Source organism: Nelusetta ayraudi, unplaced genomic scaffold (genome assembly GCF_046127955.1).
Source record: "Nelusetta ayraudi isolate G7.1 ecotype Tasmania unplaced genomic scaffold, CSIRO-AGI_Nayr_v1 ptg000114l, whole genome shotgun sequence".
Taxonomy (NCBI): Eukaryota; Metazoa; Chordata; class Actinopteri; order Tetraodontiformes; family Monacanthidae; genus Nelusetta; species Nelusetta ayraudi.
In genome coordinates this window covers 305,001-331,991 of record NW_027466164.1, presented here as the reverse complement: position 1 = coordinate 331,991, position 26,991 = coordinate 305,001, and the positions used below count along the sequence as shown (strand labels likewise).

At 46.3% G+C, this 26,991-nt stretch overlaps 3 protein-coding genes across 8 annotated transcripts in view; 1 reads left to right on the top strand and 2 right to left on the bottom strand.

The window, feature by feature from the left end:
* ical1 (islet cell autoantigen 1-like) lies at nucleotides 1–12,092 on the top strand. 3 transcript variants are annotated; one of them, XM_076049326.1, is made up of 15 exons: nucleotides 1–144; nucleotides 911–941; nucleotides 1,609–1,783; nucleotides 5,012–5,084; nucleotides 5,480–5,603; nucleotides 6,375–6,573; nucleotides 6,794–6,919; nucleotides 7,394–7,492; nucleotides 7,611–7,699; nucleotides 8,002–8,051; nucleotides 8,179–8,211; nucleotides 8,381–8,542; nucleotides 9,557–9,832; nucleotides 9,974–10,072; nucleotides 10,789–12,092. In XM_076049326.1, the coding sequence occupies exons 2-15, from the start codon at nucleotides 931–933 to the stop codon at nucleotides 10,905–10,907; spliced, it is 1,635 nt and encodes a 544-aa protein (XP_075905441.1). In that variant the 5' UTR covers nucleotides 1–144; nucleotides 911–930; the 3' UTR covers nucleotides 10,908–12,092. The 3 variants fall into 3 exon arrangements, with proteins under 3 accessions (XP_075905441.1, XP_075905443.1, XP_075905442.1); XM_076049328.1 differs by lacking the exon at nucleotides 8,381–8,542 and having other exon boundaries at nucleotides 2–144; XM_076049327.1 differs by lacking the exon at nucleotides 911–941 and having other exon boundaries at nucleotides 3–144.
* A 3,957-nt stretch (nucleotides 12,093–16,049) lies between these two features.
* On the bottom strand, nucleotides 16,050–23,117 carry fam117ba (family with sequence similarity 117 member Ba). Of its 2 annotated transcripts, none has more exons than XM_076049329.1 (8): nucleotides 22,918–23,117; nucleotides 19,873–20,079; nucleotides 19,072–19,155; nucleotides 18,786–18,923; nucleotides 17,981–18,124; nucleotides 17,064–17,274; nucleotides 16,844–16,964; nucleotides 16,050–16,525 (listed from the first exon to the last, which is right to left on the bottom strand). In XM_076049329.1, the coding sequence occupies exons 2-8, from the start codon at nucleotides 19,891–19,893 to the stop codon at nucleotides 16,291–16,293; spliced, it is 954 nt and encodes a 317-aa protein (XP_075905444.1). In that variant the 5' UTR covers nucleotides 19,894–20,079; nucleotides 22,918–23,117; the 3' UTR covers nucleotides 16,050–16,290. The 2 variants fall into 2 exon arrangements, with proteins under 2 accessions (XP_075905444.1, XP_075905445.1); XM_076049330.1 differs by having other exon boundaries at nucleotides 18,786–18,896; nucleotides 22,918–23,116.
* A 3,493-nt stretch (nucleotides 23,118–26,610) lies between these two features.
* The window catches only part of LOC142903597 (bone morphogenetic protein receptor type-2-like), a 33,328-nt gene continuing 32,947 nt past the window's right edge, over nucleotides 26,611–26,991 (bottom strand). For all 3 annotated transcript variants that reach the window (XM_076049322.1, XM_076049323.1, XM_076049324.1), the window contains exon 13: nucleotides 26,611–26,991. This exon is cut by the window's right edge and continues 453 nt beyond it. The gene's annotated coding sequence lies outside the window, so the exon portion shown is untranslated.

Below are 26,991 nucleotides of genomic sequence, written 5' to 3'. Positions count from 1 at the left end.
ACCCCGTGTGTACAAACCGCGTCACGGCCATTTGCATATCCTGTTTCATGACTCACTTTATGATGACTGACTGCCATCGGGGACGGAGGCTATCTTGACTGCGCCGCATAGATGCTCGGACTGTTGGACAAAAGCGGAAACAAGGTAGAAGAATTGTCCTTTTAGACAGGATGTCAGTTCAAGAGAAGAAGAAAAAAAAACCAGAATAGTGTAAAGAATAAAAAAATAATTATACGACACAGTTGTTGCGGGCTTCGGTGCTGACTGGCTACTAGCCTAGCTAGTAGATACTAGTAGCTACTTACGGCTCCTGCCTGTGACGTTTTCCGTGAAGGGTTTTTCTCGCTAATGTACAAAATGACCTCAAGTTTTATCGTATCGGAGCAACGACCGAATGAATTGAATCAGGCGGTTTTCCCCTCATTTTTTTTAATTTATCCCCACACACACACACACACACCTGCTGTGTGACAGCGAGGCAGCTCTTTTTTGTGTGTGTGTGTAATCGTACACCTGACTGGGCGACAGACAGGCAGCCAGCTGGCTTCTTCTCCTTTAAGTCTCCAGGTGTCCGGGATCCTCTCACAAACCAACCATATTAACATTAGCCAGCCTGGCACTAAAAAAAAGTCCAGCCAGCCGCTGATGCTGGACCGTGATAACCGCTAGTAACTCGATCATAAATGAAGCAGGTGGAGCGGTTGCTCCCTCCAGGCGCTTTATTTTATTTTATTTTATTTTATTTTTGCACCGCTTTGCATGCGTGTCTCTGAAACATATGAAGAGGGAAAACCCAGCAGATGTTTGTTTCCCTCTCCTGATGATTCACCCTTAATGTGTCACATATATATTTTTAAAAATTGTATTTTGTAACATGTTATTATTTATTATTCTTCCTCTCCTATTCCAGAGCAGAAAAAGGGATATTCAATGATGGATGGGTGAGCGAGCTTCTTCTTCTTCTTTTTTTTTTTGTCTTTAAATCTTATTTGCAGTGGTGTAGTCTCTACGTGATTACGCAGGTAGACGCCGTATATCCACTAGAAAAGGTACCGAATTACCGTACAACCAGTGAAAAGAAAATGCGCAAAGCTACGTAGGAGTATGTTTTATTTTCTCGTCACAACGTTCACTTTCCCTGTTTAAAAATGAGATTAAAATGATGGTTTTTGCTCTGATCTGTTTTGAGAGTTCAGGGAATTGATTTGCGTTTGCACCACTTTTTTGCACTTGATTGCTGAAACTTTTTCTTTTATATGTAAGCGTGTTAATTATCTATTCATTTTTCTTTATTTTAACATATTTGTCTTGTGACTGCTGCTGGTCAGTAAGTTAAAAATCCAGCTGTAAATGACCGTTATATGTGTTGTGTTGCTTGCAATACAATTACGTTTAGACAGTACAAAGTCAGTCTTCCATAATCTCACTATTATGTGGATGCTGAATGTGGCGGTTCTTGTTTTGTGTTGTGATGACGTGGCTGCCACCGGGCAGATTTGTAAAAATCAGAGTATACCCTCTAGAATAAACTAGACTTCGCCACTGCTTACATGCACTCAGCAGCAGTGACATTATGATCAGAGGTCTAACTGGGCAGCTGTGCGTCAGGTTTGCCGGGGACATGCTGAGCGGGGGGCGGGCCCTGCTGGGCGAGGACAGTTCGGTGATGGCCCGCATGCAGAAGAAGTTCTGGAAGACCAAGCAGGTCCTCATCAAGGCCACGGGCAAGAAGGAGGACGAGTGCGTGGTGGCGTCGGACGCCGACCTGGACGCCAAGCTGGAGGTAGGGGAAGCGGTCTTTTTCATCCAATCAGAGGTCTTGACAGATCAGGAGAAATGCCATTTTACAACCGTCCCCTCGCGGTTTAAAGCTCCAGATCAATAACTCCCATTAGAGTCGCTCCAGGTTGTCCTGTGGTAGTTGACAAAGGAGCCTTTCGTGCCCTTGTGTCAGTCAGCGCCGGCGCAGAGGAATGGAAGATTCCCTGCTCGGATGCCATCCATTGTTCCTGCCGGTTGCACAACAGACACTCGGCACCTCGCAAACCCTCCCGGCTCACGCTCTGGTTCAGACGTCGACGGCCTAAACCTCTGCAGGTGTCACGCTGAAGCTCCTACGTGCTGATATGTACGGAATCAGACAGAATAATGGATGCACGCATTAGCAAGGCAAACATTGGCATAAATATTTCAATACCAAATCACCTCGTGATTATTACAAGTTTCCTTTGGCCTCTACAATCACCAGAGGTGCTCAAAGTGGCTTCCAGTGGCTACTACTGCTGGGGTAACGTTTGTTACCTCAACCACTTGTTGACGCTGCATTCGTGAGGGTAACGCCACCTGTTGGGAAAACATGGCACAGCAGTACACAGTAATATTGTGATTTGAAGTACTCATACAAATGAAATACTTATGCAAGTTTTTCTTTTTACCTAATGTGTGTATACATTATTTTTGCCTGACTCTGTTTATAATCTATAAACGCCCCCAAATGACCGCATGAGTCGCCCCCTGCAGGCCTGTTTGAAAAAATAACTGGTTGAGCTTCGTCCAAAATTCACTTCTATTCAACCTTGTTAAGCCATTGTTGATCATCATTTGAGAACTCATTAACGTGATCAGTGTCATTATTATTATTATTATCATTATTATTATTATTATTATTATTATTATTATTATTATTATTATTAGTATTATTATTATTATTATTAATAATGATAATAATAATGTACAACTGAGAAAGGTTGTTATTTCAGTAGAGTGTAGCAAACTGGAAGCCCTTCATATGACTCAGGAGCCATGGCGTAGCTCTCAGGTGCAAAGAGGTTGGCCACTCCTGATCTAGATGTTCTGTTTTCAAAAGAAACCTGCGGGTGAAAAACACCATCAGGGAACAAACATCTCCTGTTGTCTTATAGCGGCGGCTTCAGCGGAAACTTTACAGCCTGCGACAACAACAGTTTATTTGCCACCGCCCTGCCACCGCCACCGCCACTGGGAGCCGCCGACCGCAGAGCTTTGCTCCAGGGGAAGCGGTAACTGCGAGGTTTCTTTCTTTTGTTTGCTCTGGAGCCAGATCGGGCCTCCTCTGTCCCGGGCCGCTGGCCTCGTGGTGCCTCCCCTGAAAGGAAACTGGCCAGAGCTGCGCCGCCTCCTTCCTCTCCTTCCTCCGCTTCCTCTGTTTCCTCTGCGCCAGAACCAGTAGCGCAGATTGGATTTTGGAACTCGTTTTTGACTTTTTGTCGGTTTTGGGCCCAGTCTGGCTTAAGCCGGCCACAGTGGGTTGTGAACTGTGACAGAGGGGGGTAGCAGAGCGGCAGCAGATGGATGGCGTGTTTTGGTGAGCCACCTCATAGGAGGAAAAAATCTACCATGGGATGTGGAGAGAACATGTTGCTTTAATGTCTTTGAAGCCCCAAAGTATTTAGCTATTTACTGAAATGACTCTGAAAAACACTGAAAAATGGATGAGATAGATAGATAGATAGACAGATAGACAGATAGATAGATAGATAGATAGATAGATAGATAGATGTACTTTATTGATCCCAAATTGGGAAACTACAGTGTTACAAAAAATACACTACATAGCTATTTTATGACCTACTGACTATTTCCACTTTGGTGGGCCACATTTAAAACTGAGCGGGCTGCATATGGCCCCCGGGCCGTAGTTTGCCCATGCCCGCTTTAGGGGCAACTTAGTGAGCCCTTTTTCTCATCCGCAGAAAGTATCCAGTCATCGCCACGTCCACTCCCTTCCCTGCCGCCTGACTGATGAAACCTGAGTCCACCTGAGTCTCCCTTGTCGGCGCACCGTCACTGTGTCACCAAATCACTGCGACTCCAGCGCTAAACCACAATCTACGCCATCCATCGCATCGCTTTCATTTTGTTTCTACTTTTTGATATAAAAGCGCATGGGCGCGGCGGCTCGCGGCGCGACTGTTTATTCCAGGGTTAATCATCAACGCCAGGAGTCGCCTGCTGCTTTGCAGGCTGCTGCCGGCGTCCTCGAGCCTGAAAGCAATGGAAAGACTGACGGGTTGTGCACAGAGGAGCGTAAATACAGATGTTTGTCGACTAAAAGGAGAGGACGTTTTGGTTGCCGACGAGGCCGACATGGCTCTTGCAGACGCAGAAATGATCCGGAATCAAACGTGCACAAACATTCCCGTGCCTATACTGGTGTATGAGCGTGTGAGTGAATGGGTGAATGAGAAGCCACTGGGGGGGTGGGGCGGATGCTGCTTTAGGCTCGCAGAGTCAAGATTCAAATTGGGTTTTAGAATGTAAATGGGGCTTATTAGCATTTCAGTCCAAGTTAAAAACGATAATGAGGGAGAGAAACAGAGAGAGAAATATCGAGAGACACTGTGGAAGGAGTGTTGACGGCTGTGGCTCGGTCTTCCCAGCTGTCACACGACGATGATGGCAGCGGAATGACCTCTGCGTCTGTGTTGCTATGGTGCCCTCTTAGGGAGGGGAGGTGGCCGGGCGGGCGGGTGCCAGACAGGAAGTGCTGCATCACTGAGGGGCAGACAGGAAGTTGCAAAAAAGTAATGAGTAACGTCAATCATAGCCATATATACATTTTTTTTTTTCCCATTTCATTTCATTTATTTTATTTATTCGAATAGTTGAAAAAAAACAAACTATAAATAAACATGTGAAAATGTTTAGCAAAAAACACATTCAACATGACAACTCTCTCACAGCATAAGTAATCATTGCCCTTATACGGATGAATAAAGTATCCATCAATCAATCAATCAATAACTGTTTGGGAGTGCAAATTAGAAAAGTGAATTTGTCAGTAAAATAATTTTATTTCTTGCATCAACCAAACACCTTTTTTTTTTAACCTTCTAGTGAAAATTTGGAAATTTTGTAAATTATATATCGTAACAACGACCATATATTTGATGAAAATAATTTCTTTTTGTTTGACGTTTCCCTCTCTCTCATCCTCCTGCTCTCCCCCCACACCTCCCCCACCTGTCTCCAGTTCTTCCGCTCGGTCCAGTCCACGTGCACGGAGCTGCTCAAGGTGATCGAGAGGTACCAGCAGAGGATCACACGTGAGTCACGCAGAGCCAGTCGGCCTCAGAGCAGCAGAACCCCATAACACAACATGGATTTAAAGGTCCAGCGGGTAAAATCTTTCAGGAAGCCCGGTGTTTGAGGTCATCTGCCTCAAATCAACACAGTGCTTCACGGTCGTGCACTTGCTCGTTTCATTCCATTTCCTGTCAGTCGATCCTCATGAGTAGTTGAACGATGAAACAAGTAGCAGTCAAAGCTGGCAGTTCCTCAAGTTTTTCCCCTTTTGAAAAAGAAAACGTTGGGCGTTTTTCGAGGAACCTCTGAGCAAACACACCTGGCGCTGCCTTGAAAACAATCTTGTCATGCTTTGAGGAAGTCAGCGCGGGTGCATGGCTTCTCAAATTCTATTTTATTTGTTCTCTTCCTGCAGGCTTGTCCCAGGAGGAGAACGAGCTCGGCCTCTTCCTGCGCTTCCAGGCCGAGCATGACCGCTCCAAGGCCGGCAACATGATGGGCGCTACCAGCAAGGCCCTGTGCACCTCCGCCAAGCAGAGGTGGGCAGCGGAAGAACAGAAATCCATTCATCTATCCATCCATCTATCTGTCTGTCTGTCCATCCATGCATCCGTCCATCCATCCATTTATCTGTCCATCCATCCATCCATCCATCCATCCATTTTCAACACCCTGAGCTCAGGGTGTCGGGGGTCTGCTGGAGCCTCTCCCAGCAGACCTCTTCAGTGGTGAAGTCAGGGTGGCACCCTGGACCAGTGGCCATGTTGGAAACAGAAATAACTTGGCCTCCCGATATTATCGGCCGATAAAGGCATTAAAGATTATCGGAAAATATCGGTATCTGGAAAAAATATCATAAAATTATGACTTTTTTTTTTTTTTAATTTCTCCCGAATTTAGTAGTCATGCCAAAGAATGAATTCCTCGAATTTCCTGGTATTACTAAATAGTAACTAACAATACTTTACGTTACTTGTCTCTACTATGCTTGATGATGTCATCAAAGCGCATTGAAGCATAACAGCAAGCGACGCGTATGTTTCAGCAGAGGGGTTTCAGTGGTGGCTGGCTGCTAGCAAAATAGCTCCTTCGTAACTGACGACATCATCCGGGACACCACAGTACAAATTAGCCATAATGCGGTAATTTTAATCGGTATCGGTATCGGTTAATATTGGTATCAGAATTAGGTATCATCGGTATCAGAATTAGGAGTTGTACAATATCGGTAATCGGTAAAAAGCCAATATGGGACATCACTTTAAAACAACCTCAATTCAAAATGTGTGTTCTGTACTGTGCGGCCACAGGATGGCGCTGTGCGCCCCGCTGCACCGCCTGCACCAGGAGGTGGAGACGTTCCGGCGGCGCGCCATCGCCGACACGCTGCTAACAGTGGGCCGCATGGAGAAGTCTCGCACCGAGTACCGCGGCGCCCTCCTGTGGATGAAGGACGTGTCCCAGGAGCTGGACCCCGACACCTACAAGCAGCTGGAGAAGTTCCGCAAGGTGCCAGAGCAGGAAATGAGGGGGGGAGGGCGGGGCTGGCATATTCAGCTGAAGCAAAACTCATTTGGGTCCTGATAAAAAAGGTTCACTGCTCTATCTGGAGGAGGATCTTTTGACTAAATGTCAACGTCGGACTGAGACTTTGCCCAAGTTTTACATTTTGTGCCCCACTGTGTGTTTGAGTTTGACCCCCCCCTGGTCTATCTGGTCCCTTGCTCAGGTCCAGGCCCAGGTCCGGGGCACCAAGGGCCAGTTTGAGAAGCTGAAGAACGACGTGTGCCAGAAGGTGGACATGCTGGGGGCGAGCCGCTGCAACATGCTGTCGCACTCGCTCTGCACCTACCAGGTCGGTCCTGACGGTCCCCAAGACACACAAACATTTTATATGTCTATCTTTATGTTTGTACATATGTGCAAATATTTTTTATATCAAATATATATGACATACATCATTTATATGTATATATTTATATTTTTATATATATATATATACATATATATATATTAAAATAGTAAAATATTAGTCATTGTAATGAGAGTGAAAGTATACAAGTTTTACTTCATCACAGTACTTTTACAGTACTCAAATTCTTTGGGTTTCGTTCCTTTCACTCCTTTTTGCGACTTCATTCTGTTCCGTTACGTCTTTTTCCATAAGTTTTCAGTCACAGATTTGTTAAAGTTCTATTTCCATGTTTGAAATCAACTAAACTGAACCTAAAGATCTGGAAAAAAGGCCATCGGTGCTTCCGTTCATCTGGCTTTCGTTCATATTCACTCATTCATACGTCGCTTCATGTATTCACTCCGTCCCTGGCAGACCACCCTGCTGCACTTCTGGGAGAGGACAGCGCACACCATGTCGGCCATCCACGACACCTTCCGGGGTCACGTGCAGTACCAGTTCACCACGCTCAAGGTAGCTGCCCCCCCCCCCCCCCCCCCCAACGCCTCGTAAAGCTGTGATCGGTTGTGATTGGTTCCACCTGAACCAGAAAGAAAGAAGCTAAATCTGGCAACCCGTCCCTTTCCGTCAGGACCTCAGGGACCCGCTGGAGAAGATGAGCGAATCCAAGAGCCAGGAGAACGACAAGGAGGAGGGGGCTACGCAGGGCAACGCACCCAGGTGACACACACACAGACACAGACACACACACACACACACACACACACAACAGCCTGGTCATCATCCAGCACAAGGCCTCCGGCAGGCCCCGTGTTTACCGAAAATGAAGTGTGTGCGTTTGTGCGTTTGTGTCGCACCCTCACGTCTGGTGCGGCGCAGTAGCAGGTGGCTCCTTTTAGATCAGCCAATCACAGGAGAGCGCCGCCGCACGTCTCCAGCGCAGGGCTAAAAATAGCCGCCGCTCCCCCGCCGGCCAAACGACTCACACCCACCTTTCTGCTCGTCTCCCCCTTCTCCCTCAGTCTGGTGTCCTTGGACGACGACTACAAGCCTTTGGAAGGCAGCGAGGCAGGTGAGTGACCGCAGCGCCCCCTGCTGGCTGAGACGGAGCAGCGCTGCCTATCCAGTGAAATGAGCAGAATGTGAAAGAAGTGTTGTCTTTGTCATCTGATTGCACATTCTTGTGTCATCGTTTTCAGGTCCTGGCGCTTGGAGTCAAGCCACTGATGGCGGTAAGTGTGTGTGTGTGTGTGCGCGTGTGTGTCTCTGTGTGTGTGTGTGTGTGTGTGTGTGTTGTTCTAACAAAAGGTCAGTTTTGTTTCATCTAGAGGAAGTGTGTGTGCGCAAGTTTTTACTTTTTTTCTTTCATTTTTTCACCAAACATGACTTTATTGACCCCAGCGGCCCAAACCCAGCTGCCCTTGCTGCCCCCCGACCTCCAAGGGCTGGCGGCAGCGTCGGCTGTGGCCCCGGTGGCCGACGACCTGCTGCTGCTGGGCGTCCCATCGTCCCTGCCCCAGGAGCTCTGGGACTTTGGGGGCCCCTCGCAGCTCGCTGCCATCGGTAAACCCCACTGGAGTGCCCCCCTCCCCGCACTCCCCCCCACTCGCCACCTCCCTCCACCCCATTGGGTTCTGACCTCTCCGTCCCACTTCGCCCCCTGCTGGCAGAAACTCACCCTGGGGTTCCGACTCTCCTTTGCCCTTTGAGTCCTTTTCCTCCTGCTGCTGCTGCTTTGGCTTTCCTTGAAGGTCCAGTGTGTAACATTTGGCTTGATTTATGATTTTTATATTGGTAAAAACTTTACATACTGCCCATAAATATATGAATGAAAGTGTATAATTATACATTACATCATTAATATAATAAAATACAATAATAAAACCACTCAACAGGAAGTTCCGGAACCGACCTGTGAGATTCACACTCTCGGGTCACGAGCTCTTCCTTTGAGAATAAATCTGTCAGCCGTCATAAAGACATTCAGAGGCATTTACACTTGTCTTTATGGCCAGTGTAAGTGGAAAATAAAAAAATAAATGAATGAATAAATAAAGAACTGCATAAGTATATAATCGCAGTACAGTATAAGACATTTGGTTTTCCTACCATTAGAAAGGTTCTCATACATACATACATACATACATACTTGTATATATATATATATATTTGATTCCCACCCCCTTATTTCTATGACAATCCAGGTCGCCTGACAGCGTCTTTTGTATTTAGGGTGAACGCTCACGTCCTCAAATAAACCAACGAAGAAGAAGGTGGATGAGGTATCCAGGTTTGGGGTGCGCAGGCCACTGTAGTTCACTGGCGAGCTCAGGAGTGGGAGGGAAGGATAGAAGTGAGGGTACGGAGTCCCAAAGGGGACATAATCGAAAGAGCCCTGCAATCTAAAATGTAACCACTTGATGTCGCTGTGTCTTCTTCTTCTTCTTCTTCTTCTTCTTCTTCTTCTTCTTCTTCTTCTAAATCTCCAAATGTGATACACTTGACCTCATCTCCATACTGATGTGAGACTCCGCCTCCTTTCCCTCCTGGCTCCTCTCACCCCTCCCCCTCACTCAGGTGTCTCTCAGCCAGAGGAGGAGGAGGATGAGGGCGACCGTGGCGACATGGCCTTCCTCAAAGACCTCCTGAGTCCGGGGCCCGGCGCTGCCGACGACTTCAGCCAGGAGTGGCACGACGCTTTCGGGATGTTCGAGTCTCCCGCCACCACCACCACTGCCGGGGCGCCTGCAGCGGGAGCCGCAGCTCCAGCAGCAGCGCCGCCACGTCCGCCCTCCCCTGGACCGTCTGGCTTCCTGCCCTCCCAGCTGCTGGATCACAGCCAGAGTGCTACAGGTGGGTGACGGCGCCCCCTGTTGGCAGTGGCGGAGCCAGCTTTTTCAACTTGGGCGGGATAGTAGCTGCGTTTCCGTGCTGTTTCTTCTTCAGAATCTCCTCCTCCTGCTCATCCTCCTAATCCTCCATCTCTGCTGGCAGGCTGGGCCACTCCGCCCATGTTCCAGGCTCCATCTCTCCAGGCTGCCCCAGGGTCCCAGAGCCAGTCGGCTCAGCCGGCACCAGGCCCGCCAGCTAAAGGTTAGCTCGCAAGCGTAGCCTTGTATGCTACGTAGCTCTCAGCAGTGTTGAGAGATGAGAGATTTTCTTTGCCAGTGTAGCTGGTTACTGGTTACTGTTACAAGTTACCCTCATGAAAATGTAATGGTGGTGTAAATATTTTCAGTGACTTCCATCAGAGTAATGTCAATAGATAGATAGATAGATAGATAGATAGATAGATAGATAGATAGATGTACTTTATTGATGCCAAATTGGGAAACTACACTGTTGCAGCACTAAAAAAAACAGTATAAAAAATAAACTATGCAGTAACAAAAACACTCAAATCAATATATGTACAACAAAAGCTCGTTCCATTTGAGGACATTTTGATTACTCTTCTAAATTCTGAAGATGTGTTCTCAGCTGTTTAGACCAGGGCAGCATAACCTTCTCTCATTCAAATCGGCAAAATCAATCGCATTTTCACGAAGATGTAACCATTTAGTGCTCAATGGACCCCTTTGAAAGTGCAGCTGCCTGCATTTTTTGCCCAATTTTTCCAATTCTGAGCTGTAATATTCTACAAGTAACAATGATTTAATGACGCATGTCACACTATTTTCCAGTCATGTAAACTGATGACAACCGTCTTTACGCTACGCCTAACTGGTTACTTCCCTAGAACACTGTCGCTGTCGGTCTCTCAGCCGTCGGTGTGAAGTCAAGGTGTGCGCTCTGTTTGTGCTTTGCAGGGGCCTCAGGCGGGACCACCAAAGACATGTCGGCCTGGTTCAACCTGTTCGCCGACCTGGACCCCCTTTCCAACCCCGACGCCATTGGACGCTCGGCAGACGAGCTGCTGAACGCCTGAATCGCCTCCTTCCTCTTCCTCCTCCTCCTCCTCCTCCTCTTCCTCCTCTTGTTCTTTCTCCCCCTCCTTCTCCTCCTCCTACATCCTCTTCCTTCTCCTTCTTCCTCACCGCGATGCAGAGACCCTGCAAAAGCGAAAGGGACGACGAGCCGGCGCACCGAGCACCCGCTTACTGCCGCTAGACGGGAGGGACAACGTGCGCACGCACGCGCACACACACACACACACACACACACACACACACACATGCAAAGTCGTCTCCTCCTCCGTGTCGCCGCCGGAAGAGGTTATTTACACTTGGAGCGTCCCGTTTACTTTGGATGCCGAAGCATATTTTTTTAATTAATAAGGTGTTTTTATTGGTGTTTGCGTTGAGTGGGTGTGAGCCGTCAGTTTTTCCTGTACTGATCCAGGATGTCGGGGAGGGATTTAGCCCTGGGCACACTGCGGCACATCATCAAAGGACATTGAGTCGTCACTATACTAAAAGGTCCTGCCAGCTAGATGCCGCCGTTGTATTTTTTGCAAAGGTCACTAAGTGCAAAGTATCTAGCACACACTATCACAAGTAGTCGCTGCACACTAATTTGTATCCTCTGTAGCCTGATGTTTGTTGTAATTCCAATCAGCTGATTTAATGGATTCAACTCTGCAACCGACCAGCTAATCAGTCAGATCACTGATATCCCCCCACCCCCCCACACCCCCCACGCAATCGCAAACGTTGCGCTCGATGCGGAGCAGGAAATGAGCGGAGCAGCTTCGCTCAACCAGCTTATTCCAAAACTCTGTTGATCACCACAAAAACGGCCTATTTAACCCTCTGTTTGCTGCCTGCGCCTAGTGATTCCGGCGTGGGGAAGTTATCCCAAGCCGCTCATTTCCATTTCGGAGGGGGCCATCGCTAACTTGGCAATGCCAACCGCTCAAGTCAGCGCTCACCGCGTTTGCAGTTGGTTAACGTTGCTGCTAAACACGGGGTTTCGCGGCGTCACGATTGCGAACGTTGGGCTGATCTCAGAAGACAACGTTGATGTTTTATTTGTCTCCGTCCGGGAAATGTGCGAGTCGTGAAGCAGGACTCTTGACAATGTCTGAATGTGTCTCGTGTGTCTCCAGCAGCCTTCACGTGCTCAGCTAGCGTCGTTCTTGTTATTAAATGGATACTTGTGTTTTTTTTGTTTTTTTTTTTAAAAAGGAGGCATAAGAACTTATTTCTGTTGTTAAAAAAAAAAAACATACTACAATCATAAGTCTATAGCCAAGAAGAAAAAAAAAATGTTTAAATGACTTGACACAGGGTTTGCATTATTTTGTTGGGTGGTTGGGTCATTACAGGTTCCACAGCTCGGCCACTAGAGGTCATATTTTAGTTTTGTCGTTCACCGGAAAGCTTGGATTTAACACTATGACGTGGACAATGTACCTTAGTCCCTGCGGTGTTGAATCGCAGGTTGGACCTTCAAGTGGAGACGTGATTTATTTTATGAAGAGAAAGTTCCGAAGATGTGCTATATTTATACAACCACACACACATTATGCAGGGCAGACTGACACTTTTGAATGTTTTCCGTGGGGTGAAGGTGAAGATGAAGAGGACTGAAACTGCTCTTCTTCTTCCTCTCATGATGGATGGACTTTATGGTGGATCTCACCCTGCAGAGCTTCATGGAGAAAAAAGGGGTTGGACTTAAAGCTGCACATCACTTTCTTTTTTGTTCTTTCTCACACCTTCTGGAAGACGCTGCTTCAATGCAGCCTTTCGTGAAGGGAAACTGGATTTCTTTTCTTTATGTGTGTGTGTGTGTGTCATCACGACTTTTGTTCTTGATTCTGGAAAAGAAAAAGAATGTACGACTCAAGTCAATCACCGACGCTTTGTTTAATTCAACTATGCCTTTTTATTTCACTTTGGGGTGGGTGGGTGGGTGGGTCGGGGAGGGGTAATGGAGGGGAAGGAATGGATTAGAAAGATGACAACTTGGCAGTTGTGTTCCCAATAAAACCGGTGCGAGCGAAGACGGAGAACCGTCGTCGGCCTGAACCTCCTTCCGGAAATCTGTTTTTTATTCGGCGGAATTCGACTCTGTAAAAATGCTGCGTTTTGATCCCCCATCTCTGCTACGTTTTTTTTTTAAATTTTATTTCAGTTTATTTGAACGCGGTCTCGCCGCCGTGCGAGGCTACATACTTGGGAGGATGGACGGCTAGCTCTCGTTGGCTCTTGCTACGGCTGGCGAGTGCATTTTCTCGGCTAAAAATCCCACCACAACCTGAGATGGATGACCTATAAACAACCTATCCTGTGTTAAAACTCTCAACGGACCACCCGGGAGAAAAGAAAGAAAGAGAAAAAAATTAACAAGTAATTTTTTTTTAAGTTTCCATTTTGAAAATAAAGTTGAAATTTTGTGAATAAGATCAAAATTTCGAGATTAAAGTCAAAATTTCGAGAATAAAGCTAAAACATTGAGAATAGAGTCAACATTTTGAGATTAAAGTCAAAATTTCATGATTAAAGTCAAAATTCCGAGAATAAAAGTTGAAATTTTGAGAATAAGGTAAATTTTTCAAGATTAAAGTGGAAATTTTGAAAATAAAAAGGCTCTGTGCATAAGCCGAGTGGAGAACTTCCATCCATCCGTTCATTTTCAATACCCACTTCTTCGTGAGCTCAGGTTTCAACAGTTTCCTGTTTATCTTGACGAAATTTCAACTTAAAACTCGAAATGGAAACTTAAAAAAATCTCCTTTCTGTAATATTTTTGTTCTTCTTATTCTTGACATTTTGACTTCATGTTGACATTGATTGCAATATTTTGATTTTGTTCACGAAATTTCGTCTTTTTTACGTCAACTTTATTCTCAAAATTTCAGCTTTAGTCTTGAAATTTCAAATTTATTCTCGAATTGGAAACTTGAAAAAAAAAATAAAAAATTCCATCTTAATTTTTTTCTCTTCTTGTGGCCCTAATCCTCTTCCGTATCTTTCATAAACAACCTATCCTGGGTTAAAATTCTCAACGGACCACCCTGACCACCCCTAGGCCCGAAATAAATAAATACATTATCATCATCATCATCATCATCATTATAATCAGTATTATTGTTCACAAAGAATGAAACAGTTTCTTTTTTTTCTTCTCGGCAATTCACAGTACTCAGCGGAGTAGAAGCAGTAAGAGGAGGTTCTATGTTACAACTGTTGACTCATTCAGATACATGATCTTTTGTCACCAACCCCACTGGAGTACAAACACTGTGTGCCTCTGTATTTACATGTCCAGTACATTCCTGTCCCAGCAGCACTGCAGGCACAGTCGTGTAGAAACGACACAAACAGGAAGACGCCCCCCCCCACCCCCCAGTGGCCGAGGAGGGACGGAACGCCGACGTGCTACACAGGGTAATTGTTCAAGTTGTCATGCTGGATGCTGTAAAAAAAAAAAACAAACAAAAAAAACAACAAAAAACCAGCCAAACTCAATTCAATGGCTACGAGGTTTTAGGTTGAATAGATAAACTTACTTAGCTGAAAGTGAGATTCCTAAGAAACTGAATATTTCACAGGGTACGTTTTCACTCCTTGGAACAACGCTTAATGTGTTGAAAGGAGGCCTTGGTGATCAGAAAAAAAAAAAAAAAAAAAAAAAAGCTGAAAGGTCCCATATTATAACTGTTTTTTCACCTTGCACATGTAACTTTTATTTAAAGGTTTAATGACACATTTAGGCCTCTGTTTGCAGCGGGCCATCGGTTTTAGCTTCCCTGTTGAACCAAGGGAAGGGCCTACGGACAAGCTGCGGCCCGGGGGGCCATATGCGGCCTGTTAAGCTTTTAATTCGACCGATCGAACCTTGAAGAAATTATATTAATAGTAAAACATTAAATAGCTGCATTTCATCCATGTTTCAGTGTTTTCAGAGTCATTTCAATAAAGAGCTAACTACCGTGGGGCTTCAAAGACGCTGATTTTGTTGCAACTTTGCTTTGCTTCTTTTTCAATTGACATTGAAGCAACATGTCAACCGTGTCAAATTTTAGAACCCAAAATGTCAGTGTACTTTGTGACATCACAAACGGCACGTTTCACAGGCACTCAATTCCCGAAAAAAAAAAACTGAACGAGGACAAGAAGTTCATGGAACGATAGAGACACTTTCATCTTATTATTGTTATTATTATCATAACACGGGACCTTTAAAGCTACTTTGTAAAGAATCACTGTAGAGCGATAAAAAAACATTTTTTGCACTTATTTTTTGGGGAAAAGTTTGAGATGTTGAAGGTGACTGAGTAGCTCGGCGGCTCCAGAGCCCCCCCCCCCCCCCCCCACACACACACACACAAACCCCACAACGCCTGGCCAGAGGGGAGCCCGTCCGGCGGGGACGACGCCCCCCTGTGGACACGATTCACAACAACACTGAGCAAGACAGAAGGGGAAAATAGCAATAGAAGTGACGGCGATGGGGAGGAAGAGGGAGGGAGGGAGGGACGGAGGGAGGACAAAAAGGTGAAGAAGGTGAAGTTGGGAAAATAAACTTATTGACAAAAGGCAGGTGGAGAGCAGACACGGGTCCCAGGAACGCTGTGCCCGCATCGTCGTAGCGCCACAGCGGTGTTACGCCTCGTTTTTGTTCGCCGTCTCCCCCTGGTGGGCGTGGGCGTGCGCGACGAAGCCGGAGCGAAACTGAGCGGTCTCAAGATATCAGGCACATGTTTTGACTCCTCCTTTTGTCGCGACCGTTCAAGTTTTGCTACGATAATAATCTGGCAGCACCAAAGATTTTCGCCTTTTTTTTTTTTTTTTTTTTTTTGTTTTGTTACGTTTGTTTGTCGTAATGGAAGGCATTTCATATCAAGACAAATAACTAGAAATAGAAAAAAGAGATATGTCCGTGGAGAAGGCGCCATGGTATAACACGATGACATAAGAGTTCCTTTGTGTGTGTCTGTGTGTGTGTGTGTGTGTGTGTGTGTCTTGTGTGTGTGTGTGTTTAACGCCCTTTTTAGTTGAGGGAACCAGGGGGCAAAACCAGCGCTTAAAAAGTAGGAGGAATGAAAAAAATGCTCGCGGCGGAAGCCAGCGCCCAAGTGATGGTCGTCTGAGGAGGAGGAGAGGCAGTGGGAAGAGCTTCGTTTGACGTTTTTCAACCAGGTGAGGACATCAGAGAGAAAGAGAGAGAGAGAGAGAGCGCGTAGCTGGCATGCTGAAGGCATTCTTTTCCGTTGGGCCCAGATGTTTCCAGTTTTTGTGTTCGTCTTTTTTCTGTTGTCGTTTTTTTTGTCGTTAGTTTTTTTTGTTTTTTTTTTCTCCAGACGACGGCGGCGGCGGCGGCGGCAGGCTGGGCTGAGGCTGAGGCTGAGGCTGGGGCGAAGCTCAGAAGCTCTCGGGCTCCTCCAGGAGGCAGGGCTGGGTGGACAGAGGCACCAGGGACGGGGAGTGGCTGCGCAGGCCCACCCCGGGGCGGAAGCTGCTGAGGTCGGGGGTGTGTGCGGGCAGCAGGGGCTTGAGGATGCTGACCAGGCAGAAGGCCGAGCCGCTGTTGGGGATGAAGTTGACCTTGTTGCGGTCGGGGCACAAGAAGGGAGGGATCTCCTGCTGAGGTTTGGGCCTGGAAGCACACACACACACACACACACACACACACACACACACAGAGAAATATTTACTCTTCATTCCAGATGTACGAATCCTATTGACTGTCTATAGAGATGGAGGGAGTCGTGGTGATATATTATACCAGGCATGGGCCGCATATGGCCCGGGCCCATTGAGTTTCTTAAATCTGGCCCGCCAAACATGCAGAAATGATATTAATAGTCAGTAAGTCATAAAATAGCTGCATTTCCTCCCTGTTTCCGCATTTCACGCTTTTGGAGCGAATCGGTCGGAGTGGAATCTGATTCCGCCGTCGACGCTTCCCACTCACATGGACTCCTCGAACACCTTGACCTTCTCGCAGCCCTCCGGCGGCTCCCTCTTGAACGTGTAGCTGTTGTTGGGCCTGGGGGAGGCGGCGTACTTGGGCAGCGGGGAGTAGGGACCCAGCTCTGTGGAGGTCAAAGGTCAGTCAGAGGTCGGTAAACCTCCCCCCCCCCCCAAAAAAAAAAAGAAAAGCAGATGAAAGAGAGAGAGCGCGGTGCCGGCACCTTTGTCCTCGTAGGGGCTGCCGCCGCCGCTCATGTCGTTGAGGACGGTGAGGTAGGATGGCGAGATGGAGTCGGGACGACTACTGCAGTTGCTGTGGTTGCCGCTCAGGCCGCCGCCCGACGGCGTCTGCGTGTCGATGCTGCGGGTGCTGCTGCTGCGCTGCGGGGGCACCGGCGGGGGCGCGCGGTGGCCGTCTGGGGCGTCCTGCGGCTGCCGGACGCAAAATACAGCAACAGTCAACAGCAGGCGCTAGGATAACATGCTAACACGCCAACGCAGGCGTGGCCAACGTGGCGGCGACGCGTGAGTCGCCCCCTGCAGGCCTGTTTTGAAAAATAGTACAACTCGTCGAGCTGCGTCCAAAAGTCATTGTTGAAAATGACTGAAAAGTCACTGACACAATCAGTGTCTCCACATGGATCAGTGTCATTGACAGTAGTAATGTTTAACTGAGACAGTTTGTTATTTCAGGGGAGTGTAGCAAACTGGTTGCCGGTCATGTGACTCAGGATCCACTGAAGTGGCTCTCGGGCTCAAAAAGGGTTGGCGACCCTAACGACCCAGGCGTGGCAAACTACGGCCACATGCGGCCCGCTAAGTTTTTAAATCCGGCCCGCCAAACTTGAAGAAGTTACATTAATAGTCAGTAAGATATAAAATAGCTGCATTCCATCCATTTCAATAAAGAGCTGATTTTTGTTGCAACTTTGCCTCGGGTTCATTTCCAATTGACGTTAAAGCAACACGTTTTCTACACATCCCATGATGTATTTTCTTCCTCCTATGAGGTGGCTCACCAAAACACTCCATCCATCTGCTGCTGCTCCGCTACCCCCCCCTGCATTTCAGTGGCCCCGTCAATCAAAAACAGTTTGCCCTCCCCTGCTCTCCCATGACGAGCGAGACGACGGCTCACCACGATGGTCTCCTCCTTCTCCGGCGTGTCCTTGATGGTGATGCGCTCGATCTCCTGGTTGAGGCCCTCCACGCTGTTGCGGAAGCGGGGGGCCGACGACTTGGCTATGGGGATGGGTATCAGGATGGTTTTGGGCATCTGCGACTGTTGGGAGGCCAACAAACCAAGAAGTTAATGCGACGAATGCGACCATTAATGCGACGTCGTGAACTCCAAGCTGGGAGCGCTCGCGCTGCGTCGCGTCGCGTCGTACCTACTACCACTCCTTCACGCCTCGTGGCGCAGCCCGCACTACCGACTATCGCCTCTGGGAAACACTTTTCGCATATTTTTATTAGCCGTGTGTTTACAGTCTCCAGCCGAAAAAAAAGAAAGCTCGACACGGCGCTTCTTCCACGCGATACGCAAAAAGGGCTGAGCAGTTGTGGAGGCGGCGGCCCCCTTTGTGACATCATGTGGGGTTGATTTTCTTCTTTTACAATGTCATGTTTTAGGAGAAGCTCTCTGAGAAGTGAAGTGAAGAAGTGAATATTTCCACAGGGGGCAATCAGTAGTAGTAGTAGTAGTGGTGTGTGTGTGTGTGTGTGTGTGTGTGTGTGTGTGTGTGTGTGTGTGTGTGTGTGTGTGTGGCAGACCAGACACGAACACTCGATTCAAACATTGAGGAATAGAAGAAGAAGAGACAACCTCAGGGTGAGACCCTACATTCTAGCGCCAAACACACTCTCTCTCTCTCTCTCTCTCTCTCTCTCTCTCTCTCTCTCTCTCTCTCTCTCTCTCTCTCTAGCACGCACACACTCGTCACCTGCGACTGTATGATGGTGTGGCTGCCGTTGAACGGCGATTTGCGGTCTTTGTCCCGCCGGTGGCGGCTGCTGCGTTTGCTGCGCTGAAGCTGCTGCCGCAATTTGGCGATCTGCGGGGTTTCACACATAGACACACACTGTGAATACAGACATACAGACAGAGACTGAACGTCGCGGCTCCACAACACCTGTTGAACAGTATAGCAGCAGTAGTAGCAGTAGTACTAGTAGTACTAGTAGTAGTAGTAGTAGTTGAGAATTTTGCTGGGTGTCGGAGAAACTGACCTCCTTAAGCTGGTCGGTGCTCCCGCAGGAGGCCGAGCGCTTGTGAGAGCCCCTCCTCCTCTCATCTGCCCAGGCCCTGGGGGTCTGACACACACACACACGCACACACACACACACACACATAGCGTTTCAGACGAGTGTAAGCAAAAGGGACAGACAAGAGACACGTGGTAGTGGGAGGAATCTGAAAAAGGCTCCCAGTCAAAACATCCCGACCGTGTGAGGACATTCTGCTGCAACTGCATTATGAATGAAAGCTGAGAGGGCAAAGATAGATAGGTAGGTAGGTAGGTAGATGAATAGGTAGGTAGGTGTTAGGTAGATAGGTAGATAGATGGATAGATAGATAGACAGTTAGATAGATAATAGATGATAGATAGATAGATAATAGATGATAGATAGATAGACAGATGATAGATTGATAGATTGGTAGATGATAGATAGATAGATATATGATAGATATATAGATATATGATAGATAGATAGATATATGATAGATAGATTGATATATGATAGATAGATAGATAGATTGATAGATGATAGATAGATAGATAATAGATGATAGATAGATAGACAGATGATAGATTGATAGATAGATGATAGATAGATGATTGATAGATAGATAGATTGATATATGATAGATAGATAGATGATAGATAGATAGATAGATTGATATATGATAGATAGATAGATGATAGATAGATTGATAGATTGGTAGATAGACAGTTAGACAGATAGATAGGTAGGTATGTAGGTATGTGATAAATAGATAGGTAGATAGATTGACGGTGCTCCTCGTACCTGCGTTGCTTTGTCCCTCATGTAGGTGGCGTGCTGGTGCCGGCTGTGGTCCTGAGGCCAGGTGGGACCCGGCAGGTGAGCGCCGGCAGTGGCGCCCTGCGCTGGCCACAGCTGGACGCTACGGCGGGGGTCCTGCCAGAGAATGGAGGGGAGGGGGAGGAGGAGGAGGAGGAGGAGCTGACGGCTGAAGGCCACCACCAGTGGAGACTGAGGAGGAGAAGAAGAAGAAGAAGAAGAAGAAGAAGAAGAAGAAGAAGGGATGAGACGTGAACGAGTTACCCGAGGACAACGAGGTAAACAACGACCACAACACGTGGGCGGCACAGCGGCCAATCAGAGGGCACGCAGCTGTCCCTGCAGAGGGGGAGGGTGTGGGGGGGGATAAGCCTGTCTGTCCAGGCCTGTGTGTGTGTGTGTGTTGGTCCAGTTTTGATGTTAAGCCGCCCCCCAGAGCGGATACGACAAACCACCCCCCCCCCCCACCCTCCACCACCACGTCTCACACACCACCCCCCCCCAACCCCCTGCTAAATGGCATTAAGGCAGCTTAAAGCAGAATGAGTGGGGGTGGAGGCGGGGGGGACTGCTGCCCCGAGTGACTGCCCCCCCCCCCCCCCCCCCCCCCCCCGCCATTTCTGGGCTGCAGCAGAGACGAGTACATCCCAGATTTTGCAGTAAAAAAAAACCCAAAACAAAACAAACCCAAAAAAAACAAAACACAACCAACCTTGAAATTGTTTGCATTTCCAGTGTTTCAGCTCTTTTCTTTTTATTGCCAATTTCTTTTTTTTCCTTTTTTTTTACATTTTTTATCTAGAGGGCATTAGAATGCACTGTTTGCTTTCAGACATTATTCAGTCCATATTTTTCCTTTAGCAAAACTGAGCAAAATGCAAAAATAATTGGGTATGTTATTTTCCAAAAAACAAATATCGCAACACAATGGGAGAGACGGACAAATACATGACGGAGTGACAAGAAAGAATGGAGGTCTTGTCAGTGAGTTTCCACGTGAAATGTGAGCGAGACAAACCGATTGTTTCGGCTCACCAAGACGTTTGGCGTATTTTCCAATTGCACTGCAGGTTTCCCCTGAAGTCAGTGCGCTTATTCAAAGAAGCACCCATTCTCTGTAGAAACCCCATCGTGGCCCACCAGTCCAAAGAAGTTTAGACGTTTAGATGCGATGTCTGTTCGCTGAGCAGTCGGTCCTACTGAGCTACATGGTGGAGGATGCCGGCGTGTTGTGGCGAGACGCCAGCGTTTGTTTTTGTTTTGTTTGTTGTTGCGCGACATTCACCTGCACGATCGGGATGATAACATTCTCCTAATGCAAACAAACAAACAAACAAACAAACAAACAAACAAACCAACCAACCAACGGCTGGCAAAGGCTTCTGGTCCTGCAGCTAAATTTGGCAGGGGCCTTGACCAGCGCACGGCGCTGTTGCTAGGTAACGAGGCCACTGCTACCCTGTTTTTTGTTTTTTGTTTTTTTCAATATGTGTGTGTGAGAGAGAGAGAGAGAGAGAGAGAGAGAGAGAGAGAGAGAGAGAGAGAGAGAGAGAGAGAGAGAGAGAGAGAGAGAGAGAGAGAGCAAGATCAGGAATGCTTTTTCTCTGACTAGCTTGCGTTTCCATGGCAGTTTTTCCCGCAAAAGCGATATTTCAAAAAAAATTCCACAAAGTACAATTGTGATTTTTGCAGGTGTTTGTCTCCATTGCACGGTTCATAAAATCTTGTCCAATGAGACGCCACTTTGAGGAGGACGGAGGTACAGGATGTCTTGTAGAACTCGTTTGCTGTCAACAGTGGTTGTCATATTTTTCTCTCTGATAACTTGTGAAAAAAATACTCTGTCTCCTCCTCCACTGTCCAAACATAACGCGCAATTATCACTCCAAGTGAACTGGTCACGTGACCCCGTACGTCACGTCCGCTGACGCGTAAATGCGAAAAAAGTGTTTCCGTGACACTTTTGCGATGTACCTCTCCGCATGGATACGTCTGAAAAACCGCCCCGTGAGAGCGTCAAAACCTTTTAGCCACATTTGAGAGGTTTTCCCAAGTTTCGGCGTTTCCATTGCCAGTTTTTTTTTTATTGCGACGTTTAGGTCTCGCACCAAGTCTAGGTGGCCGTGCAAACACAGCCACTGATGTGTGGCACTGTAAGGCAATAGCAGCGCACCCTACTGGATGACTGCCACAGCGACTTGCAGCTACAAGGCAAAAGACTTTGGGTGAACAACACATACTGTAGTGTGTGAATCTGTCTTAAAATGAAAAGCACAGCAGCACACAGCTGCAAGAGCTGGGCTGTTTACCCCCCCCCCCCAAAAAAAAAGAATATTGCATCAGTCACTATGTTGTACTTTAATTGACATCTGCGTGTTGCTTTCTATATTATTATTATCATAAGGATAACAATCGATCTGGAGAGGACAGATTTATAACTGTGCTGTGCAAAGCACAAAAAATAAATACATTTGAAATAAGTATAACTAAAATGACATTATAAATAATAATAAAAACATTATTTATTATCTATGCATTTATGGATCAATTGACAATTTTCCTACAGTCTTGAGATGCTGATTGATTCATTTTCATTTTATTACTGGCAAATAAAATCTAGAAATGATCTCGATATTATCTATAAATTGACGATTGATACTTTTTTCTTTTTTCTTTTTTTTTTTTTAGCATGCAATAACACACGCGCATTTGCACGACAGAAACGTAATATAGACCAACAACAGCCCCACACTTCCCCCACAGAGTTGACTCTATAGTCATCTATATGTAGGCCAATTTTGTTTACAGGGATACACGCTCACAACCTACACCTACAACCCCCCCCCCCATTCCCCAATCACACACCATAGTTATCACCGTCTTCATCTGAAACGCGCGTGCGCGCCTCACCAATACCTGAGCAGTATCTTCCATGTGTCGCTAAATCGCAGCGTTTTCGTAAAAACAAAAAGAAAAAATATGCATGTATGAAAAATGGATGAGGGGGTTCGGGGAGAAGGGGGTACTCACCCAGCGGAAGTCTGGTCTAGGTGCGCCTCTGGCAGAAGGGCACCGAGGTCCTCAGCATCCCCCCCCCCGCCCCCCCAGCAGCCCCTGTTGATATGAGCCCCGGTGGGGAAGCTGCTGCTGGAGCTGCGGTGGTGGTGGGCGAAGAAGGGAAGGAAGGATGGAAGGAAGACGGGACGAAACGGAGGAAAAATATATGCAAAAAAAAAAAAAAAAAAAAAAAAAACCCACAAAAAAAACAACAACAAATGAGGCGAAGGCTGGTGTCGGCAGGGGTCCAAATGGGCGTTGCTGTGCTCTCTCTCCGGTGGTCGTCGTGGATGGATGTGTTTTTTTCCCCTCTCTCTCGCTCTGTCTCTGTCTCTCTCTCTCTCTCCCCGGTTGATGCGGCACGACGGTGGATGCAGCTAGCGCCCCCCCACCTCCTAACCAAAAAAAAAAATGCTAGTTAAAAATTAAAGATGAGTATAAAATTCAAGTGCACGACATCGAGGCCGCGCAGTGTTGCAAAAAACCCGCCGGGGAATAAATAAGAAAAATAGAGGAAAAACACACGGAGGAGGGATAGAAAGAAGAAGAAGGCGGTGATGCTGCTGGGCTAGCCACGGTTCACGCAACGGGGAGAGGGACCGTGTGAAGCTCGCAGGGGTAAAAGTAGTGTGTTTCCTGTTTGGGGGTTTCAAAATAAAAGCGTTTTCCCCTCGAAAATAAACCCAGTTCATTCAATAACAAAATAAAAAACATTATAACATTGTAACATTATTAAAATCCAATTTGCGAGACACTTTAGACATATTGTAGTCTCAATAAACACAACGTCTTGAGACTCTGGTACATAATAAGAGGAAGAAGAAGAATATACATATAATATTAATAATATAAATATAGAAAAAAATAGAAATATTTTAGATACAAAAAAATAAAAAGGCAAAAATAATACAAACACAAATGCAACCACTGGCATAACCCTTCGCCATAACAACCAATCGTACAATGAATAGTGTGGTTGAAATGAAATGTAAAGAAATCATCCGTCCCACCACCCCCCCCCCAAAATTTTTTTTTGCTAACAACAAAAAATACTCTGTCGTCTATGTTCTGTTCTATTTTATTCTATTCTAAATGTATTGGAAAACATCAGTTTTCAACAGCACTCCCAGAGACCAACTTCCGGTAATGACTCCCCCTCCCCGTCTCCCCTCGCGGACTTGACGCGGCCGCAGCAGCGCACTGACGTAGTGCGGCAGCCGCGTGCGGTGCAGGCTCGCGCTGATGCTGCAGTTGCTAGGGCGCGCGGAGCAGACGGGAGAGCGGTGGGGGGCGCGGGGGAAGAAGAGACGAGCCGAGCGAGGTAAACAAGTGACGGGAGCGGGTAAAGGGCTCCCTCTGGCGGTCACTTCCAGAAACGACCGAGGCTGTGCGTCTGTGTCGTCAAAAGTTGGCCAGGGTCTGTTATCTATTTATTTATTATTCGTTTATTATTATTTTTTAAACACTCCCTATGTTAAATGTCACGTGGAACAAGTGTATTGTACTTGTGCTTGTGTGTATAGTATCGTGCTTTTGCTTCGGGTACGGAAAACGTGAAGTATTCCCATGGTAGTTGTACTACTAAAGCTAAACGTGCATCATGAAAAGTTAGGTCGAAGAAGCCAATTACACTGCATGTTCACGCAGCATGAATGAGATTTTTGTGAGGGCAACCACACTGTCATTAAAACTACAGCAGGCTAAAATGTGTGTATTGTTTACATTAGACACAAAAACAGACACACTAACGTTTGCTGCGCCACAGTGAACTGGAGTCGCTGTTCAAACGAATGACGTTCACCTGTGTCGTTGGTTGTTGTCTTGGGTGCTGCTTGACAGCAAAATATTTTTTACTGTAAAAGAAAAAAACAAAAAACAAAACAGAAATACTAAAACCGCTTCACATCATCACAGTACAAAACACAACCCAAACTTATTTCATACATTTATTGAAACTTTAACCTTTCTTTTTTTTTTTAATATCAACTTGAAAATGTTTACAGAAACGGTACCGAGCAGAACCATAGCGATGGAATCAAAAGGCCATGTCCATTGAATGCAAAACAGAATTCCATAAAAATTATGCAAATATTAATATGCAATACACATACAGGTTTCTTTTTTCATATCTCATACAAATTACAGTTTACAAAAACATAAATGAGATCTTTCTATATGCCCTGAAGCAGCACTGAGAATACAGAATGGAGTAACGGTGACATGTCAGCACGCCTGTACAGCGCGAGGCCCCAGCAACTCTTGGAAGTTTGCAGACGTAAAGAAAACACACAACACGTGCACACTCGCTCACATTCACACACTTGCAACAGTCATTTAAACATCAAGGGATGAGACGAGAAGAAGCGAAAAAAAAAAAAAATTTCCAGCGTGCTTCAGAGGGGTTTGGTTGTTTGTTTGTTTTCTTGGACAGTTCAAAAGAGAAGACTCTGGTCTGGTTGTGATGTTACAGTCATATACAGATCGCAAAAAACAAACCAAACCAAACACACACAGTCTACAAGTGATAGTGGTACAGTGACTGCCAAAAAGAATCCCTCTGTAGGTTTAAAGGGTTAGTGTGTAATATTTGGAGATTTTGAGAAGGGAAAAAAACTGCAACATGAAGTGGTTACAATTTAGATTTTCAGTGCCCTTTCACTCAACCTCCCTCTCCCGAGCTTGCCAGTGTGCTACAGGGGCCTTCACACTCAAACCTAGATCAGTCGTCCACCTTCTTCTTCTTTGTTGGTTTATTGAAGGATGTGAACATTCACCCTAAATACGAAACGTGATGTCAGGCAGCTGGATTGTCCACACCAGGCTTCCTTAGAAATTTAGCGTTGCAAGACCCTCGCGCTATGTATATTCTTACATATAAGAACCATTTTAAAAATTACTTTTATAGCATTGTGAATATAGACTTTCATTCATGTATTTACGGGCTGTATACTAAAAATTTTGGCAATACAACAATCATAATTCAGGCCAAATTTTACACACTGGACCTTTAAATCTGGTGATTGACGTGTCAGAGCCGAAGCCTGAACCAAAGCTTCGAGCAATTCCCAGTTTCATTGTGCAAGCAGGGAGGGAGTGGGTGGGGGAGGGGGTTCCATGAAAATCCTCGTTCCCAGTCAATCTGGGATTGATTGTTCGTTCCTCCCCGGAGCGATAGTACGATAGTGCGGAAAAGGACAGAAAGGAAGATTGTCAACCATTTTCTCCTCGGTCGATCGGGGGACGATAGTGTGTGTGTGTGTGGGGGTGGGGGTGGAGGGGTGGATTGTTTAACAAAAAGAACGATTGTGTGACTACTCAATAAGTGCAACAGGGATATTAACGCATTCAAAACATAACGACAGGATGAAAACCAAAATGAACGGAAGCCGTAAAACATCGAAAGCATCTACAAGCTACATCCTATTGCACAAATAAAAATTATGATACAAAAGATGGATACATGGTAAAAAAAAGAAAAGAAATTAACAAAAAAAAAACAAAACGATTGGTATTGCATACAAATTTAGGAATAACAATTAAAGTCAACATGGTGTCGTGTCTTTTAAGACAAGAAGCCATTTGTTTTTACAGAGCCTTCTCTCGAATGTAACGCAGTGAAAATTGTCCGACTGATTGTTTATCATCGCCTTTTCTTGCTTCACCTTCTTCTTCTTCTTCTTCTTCTTCTTTTATCTCTAGGGTTTTAGAGACCACGCCTCGTCGTGGTCGCAGCGGACAGGAATTCTAAACACTGATTTAAATCGCTTCAAAGTGCAGATAGGGAGAGGAAAACGAAATGAAACGAAACGGGGAAAAAACAAAAAGGAAGTCCATTGCAAACACCGCGACACTCGTGAGGATGGTACATCTCAGAAAGAACAACAAAGCAACTGACAGAAGTGAGATAGTGGAGGAGGAACAGAAGCGGGTGAGAATGCTGCATAGCTGGATTCCATATAAAGCGATGCCATCGTCGGGGGGTGGGGGGTCAAGGGCAGGGGGGGGGGGGGCGCGAGACAGACCTAATTACTGTACATGATCAGACTC